This window comes from Colletotrichum chrysophilum (genome assembly GCF_026319265.1).
Source record: "Colletotrichum chrysophilum strain AFK26 chromosome Unknown scaffold_67, whole genome shotgun sequence".
NCBI classification, from domain to species: Eukaryota; Fungi; Ascomycota; class Sordariomycetes; order Glomerellales; family Glomerellaceae; genus Colletotrichum; species Colletotrichum chrysophilum.
In genome coordinates this window covers 116,157-136,639 of record NW_026517354.1, presented here as the reverse complement: position 1 = coordinate 136,639, position 20,483 = coordinate 116,157, and the positions used below count along the sequence as shown (strand labels likewise).

At 50.5% G+C, this 20,483-nt stretch overlaps 5 protein-coding genes across 5 annotated transcripts; 2 read left to right on the top strand and 3 right to left on the bottom strand.

Annotated features, from left to right (window-relative positions):
* Positions 1-4,868: 4,868 nt before the first annotated feature.
* Positions 4,869-7,433, top strand: COL26b_007994 (uncharacterized protein; the record flags this gene model as incomplete). The annotated part of the gene is made up of 1 exon (XM_053180771.1): positions 4,869-7,433. One exon carries the CDS (start codon positions 4,869-4,871, stop codon positions 7,431-7,433), a length of 2,565 nt encoding a protein of 854 aa, XP_053035293.1.
* Positions 7,434-7,581: 148 nt separating this feature from the next.
* COL26b_007993 (uncharacterized protein) lies at positions 7,582-9,423 on the bottom strand (the record flags this gene model as incomplete). The annotated part of the gene is made up of 1 exon (XM_053180770.1): positions 7,582-9,423. One exon carries the CDS (start codon positions 9,421-9,423, stop codon positions 7,582-7,584), a length of 1,842 nt encoding a protein of 613 aa, XP_053035292.1.
* A 549-nt stretch (positions 9,424-9,972) lies between these two features.
* COL26b_007992 (uncharacterized protein) lies at positions 9,973-10,979 on the bottom strand (the record flags this gene model as incomplete). Its single annotated transcript, XM_053180769.1, has 3 exons — positions 9,973-10,202; positions 10,261-10,686; positions 10,736-10,979. The coding sequence occupies 3 exons, from the start codon at positions 10,977-10,979 to the stop codon at positions 9,973-9,975; spliced, it is 900 nt and encodes a 299-aa protein (XP_053035291.1).
* Positions 10,980-13,077: 2,098 nt separating this feature from the next.
* Positions 13,078-13,905, top strand: COL26b_007991 (uncharacterized protein; the record flags this gene model as incomplete). The annotated part of the gene is made up of 3 exons (XM_053180768.1): positions 13,078-13,213; positions 13,269-13,495; positions 13,582-13,905. 3 exons carry the CDS (start codon positions 13,078-13,080, stop codon positions 13,903-13,905), a joined length of 687 nt encoding a protein of 228 aa, XP_053035290.1.
* Positions 13,906-15,934: 2,029 nt separating this feature from the next.
* Positions 15,935-17,496, bottom strand: COL26b_007990 (uncharacterized protein; the record flags this gene model as incomplete). Its single annotated transcript, XM_053180767.1, has 5 exons — positions 15,935-16,594; positions 16,649-16,813; positions 16,870-17,257; positions 17,307-17,350; positions 17,404-17,496. The coding sequence occupies 5 exons, from the start codon at positions 17,494-17,496 to the stop codon at positions 15,935-15,937; spliced, it is 1,350 nt and encodes a 449-aa protein (XP_053035289.1).
* Positions 17,497-20,483: the final 2,987 nt, after the last annotated feature.

Here is a 20,483-nt window from a genome sequence, read left to right as displayed (position 1 = left end):
CCCACGCTGGGACGAACCAATCCGGATATGGGATGGCATCCATGAGATCCAAGAATGGCTCGTTTCAGGGGTTTTGACGCAGCTGATTCGCCACGCTGGAAACGCCGCCAAGGAATTGACCCGATATGCGATCAACATGTCTCACTTCTCCGTCTGGCCAACCAACGTTGCTTATTGGCAAAAACCAGTCTTTCTGAGGGGACGGAAAGAAAGCATGATGGTCTATCTGCTGGTGGGGTTTCGGAGAGAGGCTCGCTCGCCTGCCGGGATCCTGTGTGCCCTGATTGCTCCAGTATTCTGGGCAACCGTCATTGCGATTTTCTCAACTGCTGTGGGGGTCGAAAAGGGCCTCCCTATTTCGGAGTTTCGCTGGAACGACGGGGATCATGTGCATTTTACATGTGGCCAATGGAGGGTTAATGCTTGCACTGAAACCATGACGGAAATACTTGGACGAGCTGAGAGATAGACTCCTCAGAGACACAGTGTCGCAGTTTACGACGTGATGCGATTTTCGGCCGGTCGGAACTTTTGTTATCTCAAGCAACTACCCTGCAACCTTGTTTGCGATCAACGCGGCGTTCCGGATCTTCATTCGTAAGGTTGGGAAATAAGCTTAGCACAGCGCGTGTGCGCGATAATGTTTGACGGGAAGGAACAGAGACGACTGACTCGGTGTTACACCAGCTTATGCAGGCTGCCGCCGCCGAAGGGGCTTGGGAGTTGTCAAGAGAGGGGGATACGAATCTTGATTGATCGCATCTCAGACATCAAACGGGGAGGCTTGACGGCAAATTTCTGCAAGACAGGGACGAACCGGTATTGGAAGGTGTGCTGAATTGGTGAAACCAGCGCGCCACATGATGGAACACTCCGTCGGTGAGGAAACATTGTCATTTGAGCAGGAGGTTATCGCGTTTCTCGAATATTGACTTGGTAACACAGAGAAGATCCTGGTGTTCCCTGAAAACGCGTTCATATGCCAGGGCAGCATATGACAGAACAGAGACGATGACTGGACGCAAAGTGCGGCTTTCGGTGGTCTGGAAGATGTCTTAGACGGTCAGGTCTGGTGGCAATACCTTCCATTCGGCTGTGAGCTTGAGGTCATTGTTTTCTCTTACAGTGATGCATCCACGATATTCTCGCCGATAGACAATTATTGTCTTATACCACAAGCTTGAATTCTGTTTCCGATACAAGGCACATGGAAATCACTCGGCGCTCGGCGACGTAATCACGAGAAACTTCAGTAGCTACAGTCACAATGATCTAGCTTAGGTCTCCGTCGCTACCGATGTCTACATAGATTCAAACGATCCCGATTAGTGGTAACGTTCATGTCAACCACGGTTCAAGTGTATTTGCGCACCGTGATTTGGACGCGGAGGACTCCGCAACGGCTGTTCGTCTGTTGTTAGGCTGGGTCAGTGCTCCGCTTATACGACGCCGACAATTGCTATGTGAAGAGGAAATAAGAAGTAAGTAGAAACACGGTGGATTAACCATATATTCAGCCATACCAAACACGTTTGTGGAATAATGGAGAGAATCCTATCTAGTTGTTGTATTATTAGTGTTGAAATTGGGTAAATTGGGTTTAAATATACTGAACACAAGTGGTACCTGTTTTATTAGTAGTGAGAATTCTACTTCTGCTGGCTATCAGGCTATAACAACTCGAATAAAGTCACCGTTGACTACGCCAACCTGTTGTTCAGATGCGGCCGGATCACCTACCGCTCTGAGGCCGCGCAATCCGGGATGTTCTCGTTCGTCGATCCTAGAAATAGTGAACTGCTCCTACACTGAATCCTAGGATGAACCGATGGGATGAGACTGTTCCTAAGGCTCAATGTGTACTATCCACGGTTCGTCTGCATTCTTATGATTAGGAGGACATTAATGAGTATCGGATTACTGATCGGGCAGTACTCATTGATGGCCTCTATTTCCTAGGGTTCCGGGCATGGCAGGACCTCAGCTTCCCCAGAACCCAGGATTTCACAATCTTACTTATCTTATTATGGTAGCAACCGACGATTTTGTTCGTTAGTTTGGCCATGTGGCGCATTACATGAAAGAGAACTGCAGCCTTAATGGTTTAAAAAGGGCTCGACTTTGAGGCGCCAGACATGATGTCCAATAAATACAACGAAGTTATGACCACAGCTGACGAGACCGCGTAGATTTAGAGTTCTCAGATAGTTCAATCATTGCCAGCCTGATTGCTTGGTATTGTGCCGTCTTCAGGATGCGAAACTGCTCACAGGCCTCATAATGCCCAGGGTGGGGGTTTCAGCAACCGCTGTCATCCGTTTCTCCCTCAGGATGTCGCCGGCGGAAAGTATAAATTCCAGCTGCCTATGTCGACCAAGTGCAAAAACATTCATTGGTTGTTATATTTTAAGTCTCGCCTCACATCACATCTTGAGTTCTTCACCAACGTTTCAGTGCTGGACACATTTAAGAATTGGCCGCAAGAATTTCCAGTCGATCGTTACTTTCGCCAACACTCTCTCTCACCCGACGAAGATGGAAAAGCTTGAAGATGCGGGGGCGATCCACGTTCCTTTCAAAGAGCCGCTCGACAGGATACGAGGATGGTTTTCCGGAGCCTGGTCTCTCAAATCGCATTACATCTTACTCGAAGGCGACGACATGTACTCACCGACCGAACTGCCGCTTGACGAAACGGAGAGATCACCGCCCCTCTCGAGAGCCTCAATCAGATGGCGCCCCGTCAGCCCACAGCGCCTGTTCTGGTTGATGGTACCATCGTATGTCGCCCGCGCGTTCGGCCGCGGCACGGCAGACTCAAATATCCCAGCCCCCAACAGCACATCGTATTTGAATGGTCTTCGCGGCATCGCATCGCTCATTGTTGTACTTCAGCATACTATAGACGGAGATGTAAGTGACTACGAGCACCTCTGCTTTTGTTGGATCAAGCACCAACGATCGCCATGAGTGTGAACACCTGATTTTCGAAAGTTGACTTACAATTGAGTTCACCAGTACTCGATCGTTCATCACGCCTGGGGTGAAGACGATGAAAATCGCTATTTTATCCAGCTGCCGTTCGTTCGCCTCATACATAGCGGAGTATTTATGGTATCGGTCTTCTTCGTCATCAGCGGATTTGCTCTTACATACGGACCACTGAAAAGGTCCCATGCGGGACAAGGCGCCACTGCCATCACCTCTTTCCCTTCTAGCATTTTTCGCCGTCCGTTCCGACTCTTCCTCCCTACCATACCTATCATCGCGATCTCGACTGCCTTAATTCCTTTTAACGGATTCTACGCTCTCAACAGCTTCGAGCCTATGGAGCCTGTCGCCCTCGGTCTCTGGGGCCATCTGCACTACATGTGGTGGACATTAATAACTATCATCACCTCCGGCTCAGCCAACACAGTCATGCCTCAGGGCTGGACTTTGGCGGCCGAGTATCAAGGATCCTTACTTGTGTTTCTGTCCTGTTTGGCCTTTCTCAAAATAGCGCCCCCGGTGCGGATGTCATTTACCGTCCTACTTCTGAACTACTTCTTCTACCTACGAAACTCGTACCCCTGCCTCTTTCTCGCAGGCATGCTCATTGCAGACTTTCGACATTTGCGGTCAAAGATGCCGGGCTTACCGATAATGGCACGCAAGATCACTACCGTCACATCATGGCTGCTGCTTGTGCCTATTATCTTTTTGGGCTGCTGGCCGATGCATGGTAACGCCTTCGCAGCACCTGGATATTCGTGGTTTATCGAGTTCGACACGTATGGCTTCGGACCCCAAACCTTCTTCCAAGCTACATGTGCTGTGGCTCTGGTGGTAGTATTGGAAAACCTGCCTCCTTTACAGCGTCTTCTTAATACCAAACTGGTATTATATCTGGGAGAGATCAGTTACAGTCTCTATCTGGTTCATTGGGGCTGTGGCAAGAACTTTCTTACTTACGGCCTCAAACTCGAGATGATAGAAGCCGGGTATAGCCTGATCGCGTCATGGGGTTCACTTTTTGTTATTACAATGGTGTTATGTTTTTGGCTAGGGGATGTCCATTGGCGCCTGGTTGACCAGAAATCAGTGCGATTCTCACATTGGCTGAGCAGGATTCTTGGCATATAGCGAGCGATATTTGCAAGACATTGGCCTCCTGAAATCCCTAATAGATATCAACTATACCCGAGCTAGATCATGGAAAAGGCTTCTCAGCCCCTTACGAGACAGCAAATTGTGCAATAGCGGAATGAGGCTGTGTTCTCATGTTCCCGCCTACTCACCCTACGCCTAAGCTCATCCCATGCATCATTATAGTAGCTGGAAAGCAACAAAGTTTAGAACGAGGAGCCGAGAAACCTAGTAGCATCTCAACATAGACAAGCCGGCACAATTTGCCAAAATGGCTTGAAGTACGTCGACACACTGGGACTTGCAATCGGTAAACTGGGCAAGCGGCACTCCACGCTCCCCCACACGGAGTAGTCCGGTGGCGTGGCATGGGACTCCGAGCCAAGAATATGACTGCCGAAAGGGACCTGTCAAGGACATTAGCCTGAATACAACTCAACCCGTGCACTCCATTAAAAGTCTGAGGTTCCGAGTGTGTGATAATGTCGGCCGAACTACAGCGGTAAACGGGGGATTAGGAGACGAATTGATCACCAACCCGCAAACCTCGCGTCGAAATAAGCCGACAGGCTTATTCTCACTGATCAGGAATTTCGCGAGAGATTTTGTCAAGACATGCATGAAGCCTCTCGAAAGACGGTTCCCTTTGCGGCACATAAATAGATATAACAACAAACAATGTAAGTACAAGAAGATTATCTCATGGCTTAGCCACGTTCTCTCGCTTGCTACGATCAATCATGACGGTCTCGATCTCCAAAGTCTCTTTTGAACACCATCCCATCGCACTTGGAATTGGGGAAGACAAGCCACGTATCTCCTGGCGCTTCGATGGCCTAGAGCAAAACTGGACTCAGAATGCGTACCAGATCGAGGTCAAACGCCAGGGTTCATCCAGCATTCGCGGCTTCGAGTCCTCTGACTCTCTCTTTGTGCCGTGGCCACAGCCGCCACTTGCATCAGCCGAAAGGGCTGCTGTTCGAGTGCAAGCCTTCGGTGGTGTAGGAAATTCGTCAACTCCGTGGTCTGATTGGGTTACCGTCGAAACCGGCCTCTTGACCCAGAACGATTGGTCTAGCGCGGTTCCCATCGCTGCCGACCGAGAGACTGAGGTCGACGGACCCAAGAGACCGATCTACTTCCGAAAGTCATTCAGTCTCAGCAACGCAACTAGATCCAAGATCAAGTCCGCGCGACTCTACATCACCGCTCTTGGTCTTTACGAAGCTGAAATCAACGGAAGGCGCGTTGGTGATCATGTCATGGCACCGGGATGGACTTCGTACAACTTCCGCCACGTCTACAACACCTACGATGTGACCGACCTACTGAAGCCAGGCCAGAATGGCATCGGTGTACTGGTTGGCGAAGGCTGGTTCTCTGGCATTCTGACCGCTGCGGGGAACTACCGCAACAACTATGGCGATACTCTAGGCGTCCTATCTCTGCTTACCGTAACGCTTGCCGACGGGACCAATATCAAAGTCGCCACCGATGATCGCTGGCAGGCTAACGAAGGGCCTCTGACCAGTTCAGAGATTTACAACGGTGAGATCTATGACGCGCGGCTTGAGGGCAAGATCCGCGGCTGGTCAACTGGACAGTTCAATGGCAGCAACTGGCTGGCAACGAAGGAACTCTCTCCTTTGAAGGGCAAGCTTATGCCTTTGGATGGACCACCAATCAGAAAGGTGCAGAACATCTCTCCCAAGCAGGTATTTTCGTCACCGTCTGGGAAGACGTTGGTGGATTTTGGACAGAACCTGGCAGGATGGGTCAAGCTGTCAATCAAAGGACCCGCATTCTCAGAGACTACCAACATCACCCTCCTCCACGCCGAAGTCTTGGAAAACGGTGAGCTAGCCCTTCGACCGCTAAGACGCGCCAAAGCCACCGATACTCTGATTCTTGACGGCAATATCAATCAGACCCGGACCTGGGAGCCTCGATTTACGTATCATGGCTTCAGATACGTTCAAGTAGATGGATGGCCTGCAGAAGTTCCTCTTGATGAACACACCATTCAGGCAGTCGTCGTTCACAGCGACATGGAGCGCACGGGCTGGTTCGAGTGCTCTGATGGGCTATTGAATCAGTTCCACGAGAACGTCGTCTGGTCCACCAAGGGGAATTTCTTCGGCATTCCGACCGATTGTCCCCAAAGAGACGAGCGTCTCGGCTGGACTGGTGATGCTCATGCCTTTGCACCAACAGCCAACTACCTCTTCGACACTTCCGGCTTCTGGAAAGGGTGGCACCGAGACATCTGGTCTGAGATGCAGAGACAGGACACCATGTACGTCCCATTTTTCGTCCCGGTTATTCCACCGGAGATAGACACCAAAGCGTGGAATCCTTCGAGGCCCTCAGCGTTGTGGGGCGATGTTGCCGTTGCTGGGCCTTTCAACCTCTACCAAGCATACGGCGACCTCGGAATGCTGCGAGAGCAATACAACCAATCCCAAGCATGGATGGATGAGGGAATTCCTCGAGACTCTCAAAGACTCTGGGCAAAGAACTCTTACCAATTCGGAGACTGGCTGGATCCCAAGGCCCCAGCCAGCAACCCCGAGAGAGCGACGACCAACAAGTATTTGGTGGCGGACGCATACTTGATCAGAATGACGGAGCTGATAAGCATTATATCGACGGCATTGGGACTCGGCGATAAGGCTGAGGCATACAAGACACAACGCCTGGAGCTCATCGAAAGCTTTCGGGAGACTTGGATGTCGAATGGCAGTATGCCCAATCGGACGCAGACTGCGTACGCGCTTGGTCTCGACTTCGGAATCTTCAACGAAGAACAGCACAGCAGTGCCGTCAGCACTTTGAAGAGCCTAGTGGCCGAGAATAACTATCTTGTGGGCACAGGCTTTGCGGGGACTTCATCCTTAGGCCCAGCATTATCAAGGAATGGAGCAATTGAAGACTTTTACCGCATGTTACTGCAAACGCAGGTGCCATCTTGGCTCTATCAAGTCGTCATCAACGGAACAACTACATGGGAGCGATGGGATAGTATGCTGGCTGACGGATCAGTCAACCCCGGAGCTATGACCAGTTTCAATCATTACGCATTTGGTTCCGTATCTAACTGGATACATGAGAACATCGGGGGTGTGGCTCCTGCCGAACCCGGATGGAAAAAGATTCGAATTTCTCCGGTGCCTGGGGGAAACATAACAAGCGCCAGCTCAGTATTTATCAGCCCTTACGGTGCAGTACGTGTGATGTGGGAGATTGATGACAAGCGTGGTTTCCACATGGAAATTGAGGTTCCTCCAAACAAACGCAAGAGCTGAAGTCACTTTGCCGGGGGGTAATTCGACTACTGAGGAGGTTGGATCCGGACGATACAGATTTTATAAGCCAGGTAGTTATTAGCTAACTTGAGCATAGACTTCTTATCCGTACTTTATTTTCCTTGAGGTCAAAACTCGCTCCATGTTATCAACGAAATTTGATGACCCAATCATCTTCATCTTCCTCCTCCTCTTCCTCCTCAAAAGTGGGTTCTGCTTTCCAAGGAAGATCATACCCAAGCCTTTGGAAATGCATGAGGGCCGCCTCGCCTCTCGTACAGGTCGCGCCTTCTTCCCGCCACGTCACACCTGGGATGGGAGGACCCCAAAACTGGCCCGAGCCTAGCCCCGCAGTCATCACGCGCTCGAGATGGTCCGCAGAAAGCCGCAACATGAACAGAGCTCGCGCCGGGTCCGCATGATTTTTGCAAGCCTGCAAGATTTCTACAACGTGGCAGGGAATGGCAGGCTTGCGGAGCTCGTTGGCCACTGGTCCGATAACATCTTCGACGAACGGCCTGATGTCTTCTCTGAGATCGTGTAACACCCAGAATGCTTGAGCATGAAGAACGAAGAAAGGGAAGGACACTTGGTAGGCCTCATATTCCAGTGCGTTGGAAAGGTCGATGATCACGCTGGCAGGGTCCATAGCCTCGGGATGTACCGGCTTCCTGGCCTTGGTTTTCTTTGGCTTTTCTGGCGTCTTCGAATCCTCCTCTGCAGGGAAGTGGAAACGCTCGGGGATGATCTCATAGACATCCTCTAGTCTCCAGGCACCTGGTCCCGTTCGTCCGTAGTCGGCGACGTATCTGTCATAGAACGCCATCCAAGTCGGGGTGTTGAGTTGGATCAAACGGTGGTATACATCTTGAAAGACCTTGGTCCGAGTTTTGCCTCGTCGCTTGGAAGGATCCATGAAGCTCGTGGCCGACACGCCCAGCTGCATCATGAGACTCTTGGAATACTCTTTCATCTCTCTTGGGACTTTGCCCCCGATAAAGAATTGAGAGGGCCCGAGTAGAGCCATGGCTGCTTCTAGATCAGGCCAAGGCTGTTGAAGTTGCCCTTCAGCCTGCACAGCGTTATACAGATGCATGGCGCAGAGAATTGATCGGGAAACGTTCGCGGAATGAATGCCTGTGCGGTACATGGTGGTCCGGTACGCGTAAAGAAGCAGGCCACATGCGATGGGATGTCTTTTCCAAAAGCCATGTTTCTCTGGTTTGGCCGCGCTTCCAAGCTTTTTCTTCTTCTGCAAAGCCAGCTTGGCCATGTAAATGGGATCCTCTTGTAGTTCTAGACAGCCTGTGGCCAGTTCTCTCATCTCGTGATCATACTCGTCGAATTCTTCGAACACGTCCAAAGTAGTGAGCACCCGATAACACTCGCTGAACTGATCACACAACTTTTGCATGATATCTAGCATCTTGTCTTTCGGCTTGGAGATCTTTTTGCCGAGATAGTGGTGAATATCAAGCAGCACCTGTGACGCGAAGGCCAGGTAGAAGGGTATCTTCCCAGTTTGACGAGCTTCCCTTAGGCCGCGCAGTAGGTTGTCTTCGATGACATGTGGCCATTCTATCAACCCGGATGGATCTTTCTTTCCGAGATGGTCGTCAATGAATGCGAGATCCTCAAACACATGCTTGAGAATGTCGCGGTCGCGGTCGAACTTCGGGACCCCCTTCCGAGCCATGACATCCTTCATATTGTCGAAATTAACAGGCTCAATGGGTTTCTTATTCGATTGCAACCCCGGTAGTACCTCGCTGAGAATACTGAGCGTGTTCAAAAAGCTCTCCCTGCCGCCAATGTAGAACAAGTCGTCCACGCTGTCATCAATTCTGAGGCCAAGCTCTGGTGCGTCGGTGTTTCCAGGCGTCAGAGACCAAGATACGATCAGGTCGCAAAGCATATAATGCTTATTCTTCAGCGCACCGTAGAAACCATTCTTTTGCGCCTCGAGTACCGGGAAAACGTCGTCAATCATATGACGTGCCAAGTCGAACCCGGTGTTGGACTTTCAATTCCTGTGCTCAAAATGTGCGACCCTCGTGCCTCTTCGACCCTCCTCCACGGATTTGGCGTGAAGCTAGAACGCAAACGGGAATGTGGTACCTGAGCGGGAGTAACAGGGTGGACGACGAGAACGGAAACGACAAACTCCCCTCGCACTAGATATGAAAACGGCAGAGGCAAGCAATCTCATTTTCGACATCCCGGACAATTATCGGCATCAAAGCGGAAGTTCCAGAAAGTCTCGTTCCAGTCTAAATTTAAATGAGAGGAAGCATCAAAACTTTCATTGCTATGGCTGAGGTACTATGTACAACGTGAAAAGAAGGACTATTGTTGTTTGTAAACGAGTGTAATGACATGAAGAACAGTTGCTGGGTGATTCAGTGAAACAACAGTTGGAGTTGAGATGAGTAGACAATCATCGGATCTCTCTGTTAGACTGAGCGACCTAGACCCGGATATTGTCGTGCAGAGCTGTGAAATTGGGCATCGATAAACGGAGACAGCCATGCCTGATTGTCTAGTAGGTGTAGCAGAAGATGTCGTTCTGAACCCACATGACATCTTCAACGGTGGGAACAGAGTCGACCCAGCCGTCAACCATAAACAAGACATCCGAGAGAGAACCCTCAATAGCGGAGTCGTTCTGGTATCTGTTGCCGCTGTAATCAGTGAGTCTGCTACTGTTGGCAGACTGCCACTCCCACCAAACTCGGTCAATGGCTCCGTGGTGCAGGAAGAAAACGGGATCTTGATATTTTTAAATTAGTTGCAATCTTCTCCAAGTAGTCGATGATTGCTTACTCACCGTTGGGGGAATAGTTGTTGGCCATGTCTCCAGCTATGGCAGCATGTCCGCCTCTGTGGAGCCCGTTCTCGATGCCAGGGCGGAAGGCAGAGTATGAAGAATATTCGAGAGTGGTGTTGACTTCAGACGGCGAGTTGTATTGCTCAAGCACAGACATGTCGAACTCGCGTTGCAGGCAGTGATTGTCAGGGGTCGAGACATTGAAATCCACGAACGGTCCAGATGCAACGCAAAGGGTCGACTCGTCTCCATCACCACCAAACCCGGTATCGGCGTCGAAGACGGGGGAGGAAGCGCCGTCGGCGTAGTCGAGAGACCAGTCCCAGTATGGGACGGTGCTGTCGTAGTTGCAGTCATTCTGCAGAGCTTGCTCGTAGAGCCAAAGGAACCATCTGTGCCAGGGAAGGAATGAAGAAACGAAGTGAACTGGTCAACTGCTTAGCCCCAACTCTCATACAGAAAGTTCCTCACTCACTCTCAGAGTCCAACTGTCTATGGACATTCGCAAAGTCATCGTACAGACTGGCCGAGCCCGAGTCCGAGGACAGACGGGACGGGGTGTCTTTGAGACACTTGACAGCCTCCATGTAAGAGGACTTCTGGTCGTCGGAAAAATCACGCCATTCAACACGAGTGGATGGGTTGGAGCAAGACTGGCGCTTGATGGCCAGGCCGTTGGCAAGAGCCAGCAGAGATGAAAAGGCAGCAATGAACTTCATGTTGAGGAGTGCTAAACGATTGACTCAAAGGCGGGTGTTGTAGTTGAGAACGAGTGATGGTAATGATGAAGTGTTGATGGTGGTGAAGAGAGTTTCCGATCAAACGCCTGGCTTATGTCTTTTATACCTATCAATACCTCAGAAGACTCACATTACAGCCTTGAGTAATGCGTCAACCTGCCAAGTGGCTGATCTCCCATGATCCATTCTGGGTGCCTCCACAGCTTCGGGCAGTCCGGAAATAGTCGAGCCTACGTATACTGTCGCTCACAGACGCGCCAAACCGGCAAAGGCGAGACCGCGCATTGCATCACTATCGTTGTGACTATGCAGTCGACCGGAGCCTCCTGACAAGAGTTGACGTACTCCATCAAGACATCTCCTTGCCGCCATTATCACGATACTAAGCGACATCACAGCTAGAGCCTTGCGGCATAAGACAGATTACGTGTTCCTTGCTACTTCAGCTTAAACAGAAGCCTTATCACCGTTACTATCACTTCACCCAGCCATCGGGCTGTACGCACTGAGCATGCCCAGATAATTGACGTCGTAAAGAAGATGGGCCGTCAGTCACTGACCCCTCCCCACAAACATTATTTTGCGTCCGTAAATAGAGACGATTATGCATATCACAAGGACTTGCGATGTTCAACTCATTTTTCCTCCTGACTCTCACCCCCGTCAGTGGAACTGTGACCTGAAGGTAGCACGGTGAACTAGATGCACCATTAAGGTAGCTATGGAGTGGTTTTCCGTACAGAGCGGTCTGTGCAAGAGCAGACGCTTGTTGCATTCGTATAGATAGAACGCTCGTTAGTCCTCAGGAGATTCAAGGACTAAGAGTAGCCGATTATAAACAGCCTTGTCACGTACGGACAGACCTTCTTGGCTATAAGCACCCCTGTGAGACGTGATCGTCCAATGAGCCTCAATATGACCGTCATGACGACCCCTTTGCTGCGAGCATTGATCCTTGCTCCTTGGGTATCCACATAGGTCACTATCTGCGAACCGCGCCGCTTTTACTGCACGTCTGCCGAGTTCCCCTGGCAGCCCCTTGGCACACCCTTTTTTGCTTGGACTATTTCCATGAGCTCCCTACATTTTTCAAAGTTTTCATTAAAACCAAAAGGACGGGAATGTCCTTTTGTAGATATTTGTTGGAAAAGAACCAGCATGGAGTGAAGAGAGAAGTAAGGTGGCAGCTTTAGCAGAACAGGTAAGTTTTCCGAGACTGGCAAATTTTCCGACCAACATGTTGTTCATATTCGTACGCTCAACTGAAAGCCGCATTGCCCCATCTTCTAAGCCTAATCTAAGCTGAGCATGCTAGCCTTGTGGAACATCAATCCCCTGGCGAGGTTGCGTAAGTTGTCTCCGCAGCAGGGAGGGCCATTACGTTCCGGTGAGGCTCGCCGTAACGTTGCCACTCTTGACAACTGCTGTCATTCAACCCCTCCCTGTCACAAGCTGGGCGGATTTAAAAGTCCTGTCATGGAAAAGGAGGTCAGTCCTTGCGGAGGAAAAGTTTCTATATAGGAGCATACAAGGTCTTTGTCGTCCCAAGCTTTGCAATAATCATCCGGTGTTACCCTCCAATACTCCTGATTCTGCACATCGAACCACTCTACGTCGCTCATTCTGTTATTCTCGCACTCATTTTCGAACGCCATGAAGATTTCCCTGGCTCAATCTACCATCTTTGGCCTCTTTGCAGTCTCATCGGCTGCAGCTGGGCCCCTGGCAAAGCGCAACGGGACGTGTACCCAGAATTAAAGAAAGTCATGGTGAGTGTCCCATTGATCATCCACAGAGCTTGGCTTATGCTGAAATCTTCTGAAGGAACGTTCTCACCAGCGATGAGAAAACCTGTAAGTCTACTGGGCAAACTCTGGCTCATCAACCATTGACAAATTGTTTGTCAGCTTACATAGAGGCTGAGCTCTGCCTCATCAGTCGCCCCCCACGTGCGGGGGTTGCAGGGGCTCAAAACCTTTGGGACGAACTGCACTACACCCACATCTATCAGGGCAACTACATCCATTACGTGGGCCATTTCTTGCCCTGGCATCGGTATTTCGTCCGTGCTCATGAGATGCTGCTGCAAACCGAATGCAGCTACACCGGCGCCCACCCATACTGGGATGAGCTTACTGATCTGGAGACCGCCCCGCTCAACCAGTCGTCCATCTTCGACCCTGTCTACGGATTTGGAGGTGATGGTCAAGGAGGTGAGACTCGGCCGAGTGGGTCTATCAACTTTGATTGGGTCTGACCGTGATTCAGATGACGGCTGCATCGCCGACGGACCCTTTGCGAACCTCACTCTGCACATGAAAACCGCCAGCAGCAACAACACCTACTGCCTCCAACGAAAGCTCAACCAAGACGACCTTGACACAGCAAACAGCGACAACCTTGTTGAATGTTTCAACAAAACATCGTACGACGAGGCATGGCAATGCTACAACGGCTCTCCTCATGGCGCTGGACACGGCGCAGTCGGTGGCCTGGTAAGATAACTCCCACACCCTTGCCCATATGCCGTCGAAATAGAACTTCGGGTAAAGTTGCTGACGCGTTACTTTGCGCTAAACAGATGAGCGACCCTATCGAGAGCAACGGAGACCCGCTCTTCTACCTCCACCACGCTTACTTGAACCGCGTGTGGTGGCAGTGGCAGGAGGCCAACTTGACCGCGCGTTTGACCGACATCAGTGGTCAGAATATTCCCGACCAGTCGATCCTTGACATGGCTGGCCTTTCTGCCCCCGGTAGTGAGCTCACGGACTACAATGGTGATAATGGCAATGTCACAACGCTCAACCACGTCCTCTTCATCCAGAACTTGGTTCCTGACGTCACCATTGCTGATATCATGGAAATCAGGGGCGATGTTGTTTGCGCTGAGTATGTCAACTAGAGACCTTGGAGCCGTTTATCATGAAAACCTCGGGTCACTTGGCCAAACATGGAGAAGTCGAGCGCGGTTTCTGTGCTCTTCAATGTACATAGTATACGAATTGTCTTACATTTTCTTTGTCCTCATGTCATAGAAAATACAACAACCACATATTATCACGCGTAATGATTGTAAGATCTGAATACCCACTAATTGAGCTTCTTGCGCAGTGGGTAACTAAGCCTCACATTGACCTGTGCTGATAACGCTTTGCTCGCAACCGTTCCTTGGCTCGTTTGTAATCCGTGTTTTCAAGCCCCGGAAACCGAAACCGAGAATCGCCCAGGCAAAGCACACTCAATATCAAGCAATAAGTCTAAATTTTCGCCCTTTTTCGCCTTGGCCGGCAGATCGCGACGCGTGTCATGGGTCTTGTAGCCCCTGACTTCCGCTGCGGTGCCAACCGGGACGGTAGCACGGCAGGTGGGACCCGGCAATGGCGCACCGGGGAGGCGGGGCTCCTAGAGAAGCGAGCTGTCTCGTAGAAAATTCGATGTCGATCGTAGTTACATCGAAAGAGCACCACAAGCTAACGAATCACATGAATTCGTGAGTAACAAATACTAGCCGGCAAGTTAGGAGGTGAGGCTCGACACTAAATCATGTTGATGAATCGACCGCGAATTGTTATCCACATCATTCTCGACTTCCATGTCCCTCGGAAACAAACAACTTTGAGAGAAGCAAATGCGATCGCACGTCTAGTAGTCGAGTGGTCGCATCGGTAAGGTGGGGATGACGAAGTAGAATGCCAGGCCTAGAATCACGCGAATCAAACGAAGAAGCCACGAAGCTTACTTGGAGTCACGCGAATATGCCAGCTTCACTAGCAGTACGCAAGCGTCTCTTAATGTGATCCAGGACAGCGCGTGTGTTAAGTGAAGGGCGACAGTCGTTGCATTTAGGTCGGGGACATAGGATCGGGGTGTTAGGCCGGGGAGATAAGCTTTACGTTAAGTCCCCGGCACTACATTGTTCCCAATTTAGATCCACCTACGACTCAACAACCAGGAGGCGGAGCTCAACGAAGCATCACAAGGGTGCCTGCGGACACCCGCCGAATAATGATCAGAGCGCTCGTAAAAAAATGCCAACTTCCGTCAGTTGAGCAGTAATAGCGGGAGTGGATGTCCTGAGCTAGGCAGGCTGTGCTAGAAACTTGGCTGGGTAGTTTAGCACACCGGGCAGTGGGCTCCATCAATAACGGCAATGGAAATTTGAGCCAGCGGAAAATATCGACTCCCGTCAGACAAATATGCCTACGCCATTGAATTGCGAATCATGTTCAAGAGAACGAGGGAATTAGGACTAGTTCGCATGGCGCGGGTCGGGACGCCTGCGAGAAATTTTCCGGTTGAGTATTGTTGCAGTACGTGCCAATGCGTAATGCAAGACATCTTTGGCGAATGCACCTCGGGACCTCGTTGGCGGTGTGGTACGAGGGCATGATGACAAGTTGAGCCGTCCCCAAATTCATTTAGAAGCAAACTATCCTAATTCGCTACTATCTGGCTTTGACCATGTTCCATTCCTCAAACAGACACTACGGCGTTCATTCAATGTTGTTAGAATAGGAAGAATAGAAAGATGTAAAATGTAAGCCCATTAGGAGAGCACAATCAGTCAAATAATCCAGTATTAGGAACATTGTTCAGATAGTCCAGAAACAAATGTCGGCGTTCACGTTCCCGCCATTGGATACCCCCAGTGTGTTTGTCATCTTGGGGATTTTAGGACTTCTCCTAAGTACTCACCCATTATCGAACTGTAGATAAGTTCAAGAGAGCCTATGTGAGTTCGGCTAAAATATAAAATTTGTCAGTCGCCCTGACACTCCAGCCTATCGCGACGAGAGCAAAGAGGGACAATGGCGCGCGCAATGGGTAGAGCCCAAGGAGTAGTACACATCATGTAATACAAGGTCGCAGCACATTTCTAACTGATACAGCTCTTTATTTAAATCGTACTGAGTACTAAGGTAATGACCATCTCACAACTGAGGGACAATCAACTGATCAACGTCGGGGCCCCAACCCTCCGACCTGGAGAACGTAACCGTGTTCGCTCCCTCCTTCAGATCAGCATGAATGACGCTGCTGCCAGCTCTGTCGGGGTGTTGATTGGTAGCCAAGAAGGCCACGCTCTGCTCCTCGCCGTTTACCGAGACAGCAGCATGGCGAGAGCTAGTGTCTCCATTCTTGTGCTTGACCACGAGAGTAACACGGTCTGCGGCAGCTGAGTCAAAGTTGAAGATAGCCGTGCCATCATCGTCTCCGCCAAGGTATCCAGCGGCTGAACTGCCACTGCACTGAGAACAGTCAACCGCACGAGCACCATTGGACAGCTCGGCGGCTTCGCCCTCCAGCTCAATGGTAGGCTTCGCCTCAGACCAGGTGCCTGCGGCGACGTCCAAAGTCCAGGAATCATGCCAGTCAAGGGTAACTGTGGTTCCATCGAAGTTCAAGGGCAACCAGATGTAGGTGCTTGCCGCCAAGTTGGTCGAGTGCCAGCGGTCTCCCATGTAAACTGCCTTGTCGTTGCCCAATGGCAAAACGTAGCTGACCTGGCTGCTGAATGTGTTGGATCCTACGGGTGCAAATTCCGTCCAGTTGGACCATGGGCCAGAAAGAGACTCAGCATAGCTGTAAACCTAATGAGAGAGTCAGCTACCACTCTTGTGTTCTTCATCAGCGCGGTAGCTTACATTATCGTTGGGGTTCCAGCCAGTGAGATGAGATCCGAAGATGTAGTAGATTCCGTTCCTCTTGACCAAGGCGGGTGACTCAGCAAAGTACTCCCAGCCGAAAGTAACCTCTTCGACGTCAAGGTAATCATCGGTGAGCTTGATGATGCGGGTTCCGTACTCGCGCTGCCCATGCATCAGCACAACTTCGTCTTTCTTCGGGGAGATTGGAGTTCTCTTACATCCTCACTCAGGAGATAAGCCTTGCCGTCATCATCCTTGTAAACTCCGATGTCGCGGCTCTGGAAGCCCAGGGGGCGGAAGCTTCGGAGATACTCATACTCTCCACAGACAGAGTCGCCGATTCCGACGCCCACACGTGCATCCTTGTAGTCTGAAGAGTCGATGTGAAGATACAAAACATACTTCCCCGTGCTATCGTTCTTAATGACCTTGGGACGCTCAATGATGCGGTTGGGTCCCAGGTCACCTGCTTCTTCGGTACGAGAGATAAGTCGCCCCTCAAAGCTCCACTCAACGAGGTTCGTGGACGAGTAACAGTTGACAGCTTGGAAAGCCGATCCGTCGGTCTTTTCTTCGCCAATCATGTAGTAGACACCATTTTCCTCACTAAATGGTGTAAGTGTCAATGATGATCAATGTTGAAGGATCAGCTTACATGATTCCGTTACCATGGGCTTGAACATGCTCTCCGGTGTTCGTCTGAAAATGGTCAACTTTGGTGCCATTAGCAGGCGGATCCATAGATAACTTACAGCCGTCCAGGTGGCTCCGGGAACGATACTAAGGGCAGCATTGGCGGTGCCTACGGACAAGGCCGTGGCAAGGGCAAAACCGAACGAACGCATGTTAACTCAATTGAGCTGTGAGAAAGCTTCAATTCAAGAAGACCAAGCCACACTACGACATCCAGCAACAGACCACGGGAAAAAAGTCATCGGCCTTTCATGATGTATTTGTATGTACCATTCAACCCTGGAGTTGATGATGTCTTGGCGATATTTGCAAAAACGCACATGACGTCTATCATGCAGAGCCAACCACGGCTTGTGTGCTGCAAGTGGATTAGGCGGTCGTGAAGAAATTCGGTGTAGCACTAGCCGAGCGCTTAAGACGGATTGAATGCAGAGGCTGGAGTCGCATTCGGCGCTGTTTCCGAGCTACGAGCGCGGGGAACTCAGGGGCACCCCGCAAAAGTGCAGCTCACGATCTGTTCATTCGAGCGGCAGTCAGTCAGGCAAAGCAGAGTGGCATGACTACCAAGACCGAACACGATCAAGCCAAGATGTGGTACCGCGGGGAAAAATCAAGCTTGCGATATTTCAAGTCAGCTTTCAGCGGATCCCAAGACGGGCCCGTGGCCATTCTTGAACATGGTTGAGGGCTGATCGCTGCCGTGTAAGCCATTTAAGGTTATTACCCCCGGTACGCTGACGGGGAACCCGGAGCCGAGTGAACCGGGGGATTCGGCGCGCCGGCACTTGCACCGCGATGCATCGCGGTAACGAAGTGCCCGGGCTAACACTCTTACGTGAAGAGGGCCTCTTCTCATTGACAAACGCGTCTAGGGTGTTGTTCGTGAGTTTTAACACGGGATAGTCAGTCAAATGTTCAAAGACATGTTTTTCCAGCATACCTTCATCAAAGTTCATTGGCTCCTCAGAGACATTTTTACTCATCAAGGCCCCCCCACTTGGGTCAATTTCTGGGCGTCTCCCTAGATATGGAAATCAGATGGTGCTTTCTTGGTCCAAGGTATGGCAAGACATTGTACCACCTAAGGCATCATTCCTACTATTTGAGCATTTGGTGCTTGGTAGCACGCATCACAGGTCCTCACAACCAACGGATATAGCGAATAAATGTACTTCGGAGTGTTTAAAACCCGAGCTCTATGTCTGGACATGCTTCTGGAAAGTTACTATTTCGGTTGCTTGGGTTCTCTCTCTATCTCAAGCTCGCAAGCACGCTCACGGAACGCGGTGTTGAAGAATGCTTTGACCCCCGAGCTGCGGGGACAACGATGAAATTTCTCACTTTGACAAAAGATATTGATTTTCAAGCAAAGGTCTTGCCCGTCATCACTCTTGTTGTCGTCCTACGGGAGTTGAAAAGGAATTCCGTACAGTAGGCATAACACGTCAGTGGTAATGTGGATAGCTTGATGACTTGAAGTCTACATTCATAGCTGCCGGTTGAATGCGCTGGCAAGTAGGGAGTATAATTTGTTCTTCCAATGTTCTTATCGCCTACCAGTTCCTACGTGATTATGATATAAGTCTCAAAGCGCATTTTATTGCCATTGCGCAGGCAAAGGAGGTCATGTGGGGCTCAAGAATGTCAAGCAATAGGCTGTACGAATTCTCCAGACTATCGCCGTGGTCCTGAAGTCATACAAGCTTGACTCGCGCATTGGAGTTTCTTAGTGGCATAGAACTCATTTCTTGCACGCATATACCTCAAATTGCCCTGTCAGAGGTGCGTGTTCAACTTGAGATCTAAGACGATTTTAACGATTCGGCCACCGGTGGGAGGTCGTGACACAAGGTGCCAATCCCTGTTGTCTCACCCCTGACTTCCGGAAAGAAAGAGTGATATGCCGGTCTAGACTCCGACGCCAGAATTGAGTTCTTAATAAGCTTACTGCCAAGTGAAGTGGACACAGACCAGCGTTTCCCGCCAAACCGCCGACTGAAAATGACTCAATCCCTGGCCACGAATCGTATCTCGTTGGACGCGACCATCGAGGAAGCTTCCGTGGGGGATGCGCCGTCTTGACAACCTTCCAAGACCCCTCAGTTGCCCAAAGAGGATTCGGCATGCCCCTGATTCGAGAGATAACCGTTGGTAGGTGTCTTCTCGGCAACTAACTCGTCTCGACACATGCTCCCGACGTCGTCTGAGATCCGAGGTATGATGAGATTCCACACCCACTCGGAAGTTTTGGCGATCATTTCGCCTCTTCCCCTCATCTCGACAGAGATAAATCGCCTGATATTTTGTCATTTTCCGTCGGCTTCATCCTCGTGCTCCCACCACCGGGTGCTCTCCCTCAATCCCGCGCGGGGACGGGAAAGAATCCGCGGGAGTACACAAATGACTGTCAAATTATAGAGTTCATCCATCGAAGTTCTGAAGTCATTATATCGATTAAAGAATCAAGCTTTTTCGCCACAGATCTAGCTTCTGGGGAAGCTAGGGTATCGGTTCCTGGCTTGGCCCGTTCGGGAATATGGTTTACCGACTGTCCCTCGGAGAAGCGAAGAATGGCCTTGATTGTGAAATTTTGCAAGGCTATCCTGTTTGATAGCTCCGTCAAGTGCGCTTTGAGAAACGTCCGAACTATCAAAGACACCCTTGAATCCGAAGTTTTGGTACCATCTGAGACGAAGTATGTGACAGGCCCACTCCGTGCACTAGGACCTGTGCTGTTTCCTGGGCAGGGAATCGCTTTCGCGTTCTTGTTGTCTTTTCTGACGGTTGCGCCAAGCCGTCGATCTTAGTGGTCATGATAAGAGATCGCCAAATTGTTGATCGTCAGGATCTGTCATGCCCTCGGAAAGATTCTAGACCACATGCAACTTCGGATTCCTTGTGCGAGTCGGAATACTGCTGGAGAATGAGAACAGAATGTGACAATGTTGCATGTGCAGAAGCAGCGCAGGAAGAATGGTCGGACGACTTAATCATATGAGCTAATTGTCGTATTCGGCGGCGCGAGCGGACGAACCGGGCAGGACCAAGCATTTCCTATTCGGGTCCTGTGTTGAGTCGAAATGTGTCGGAAGGGGCATCCGTGGATGGAAAGGGGCTCATCATCTCATCTTTCGAACAC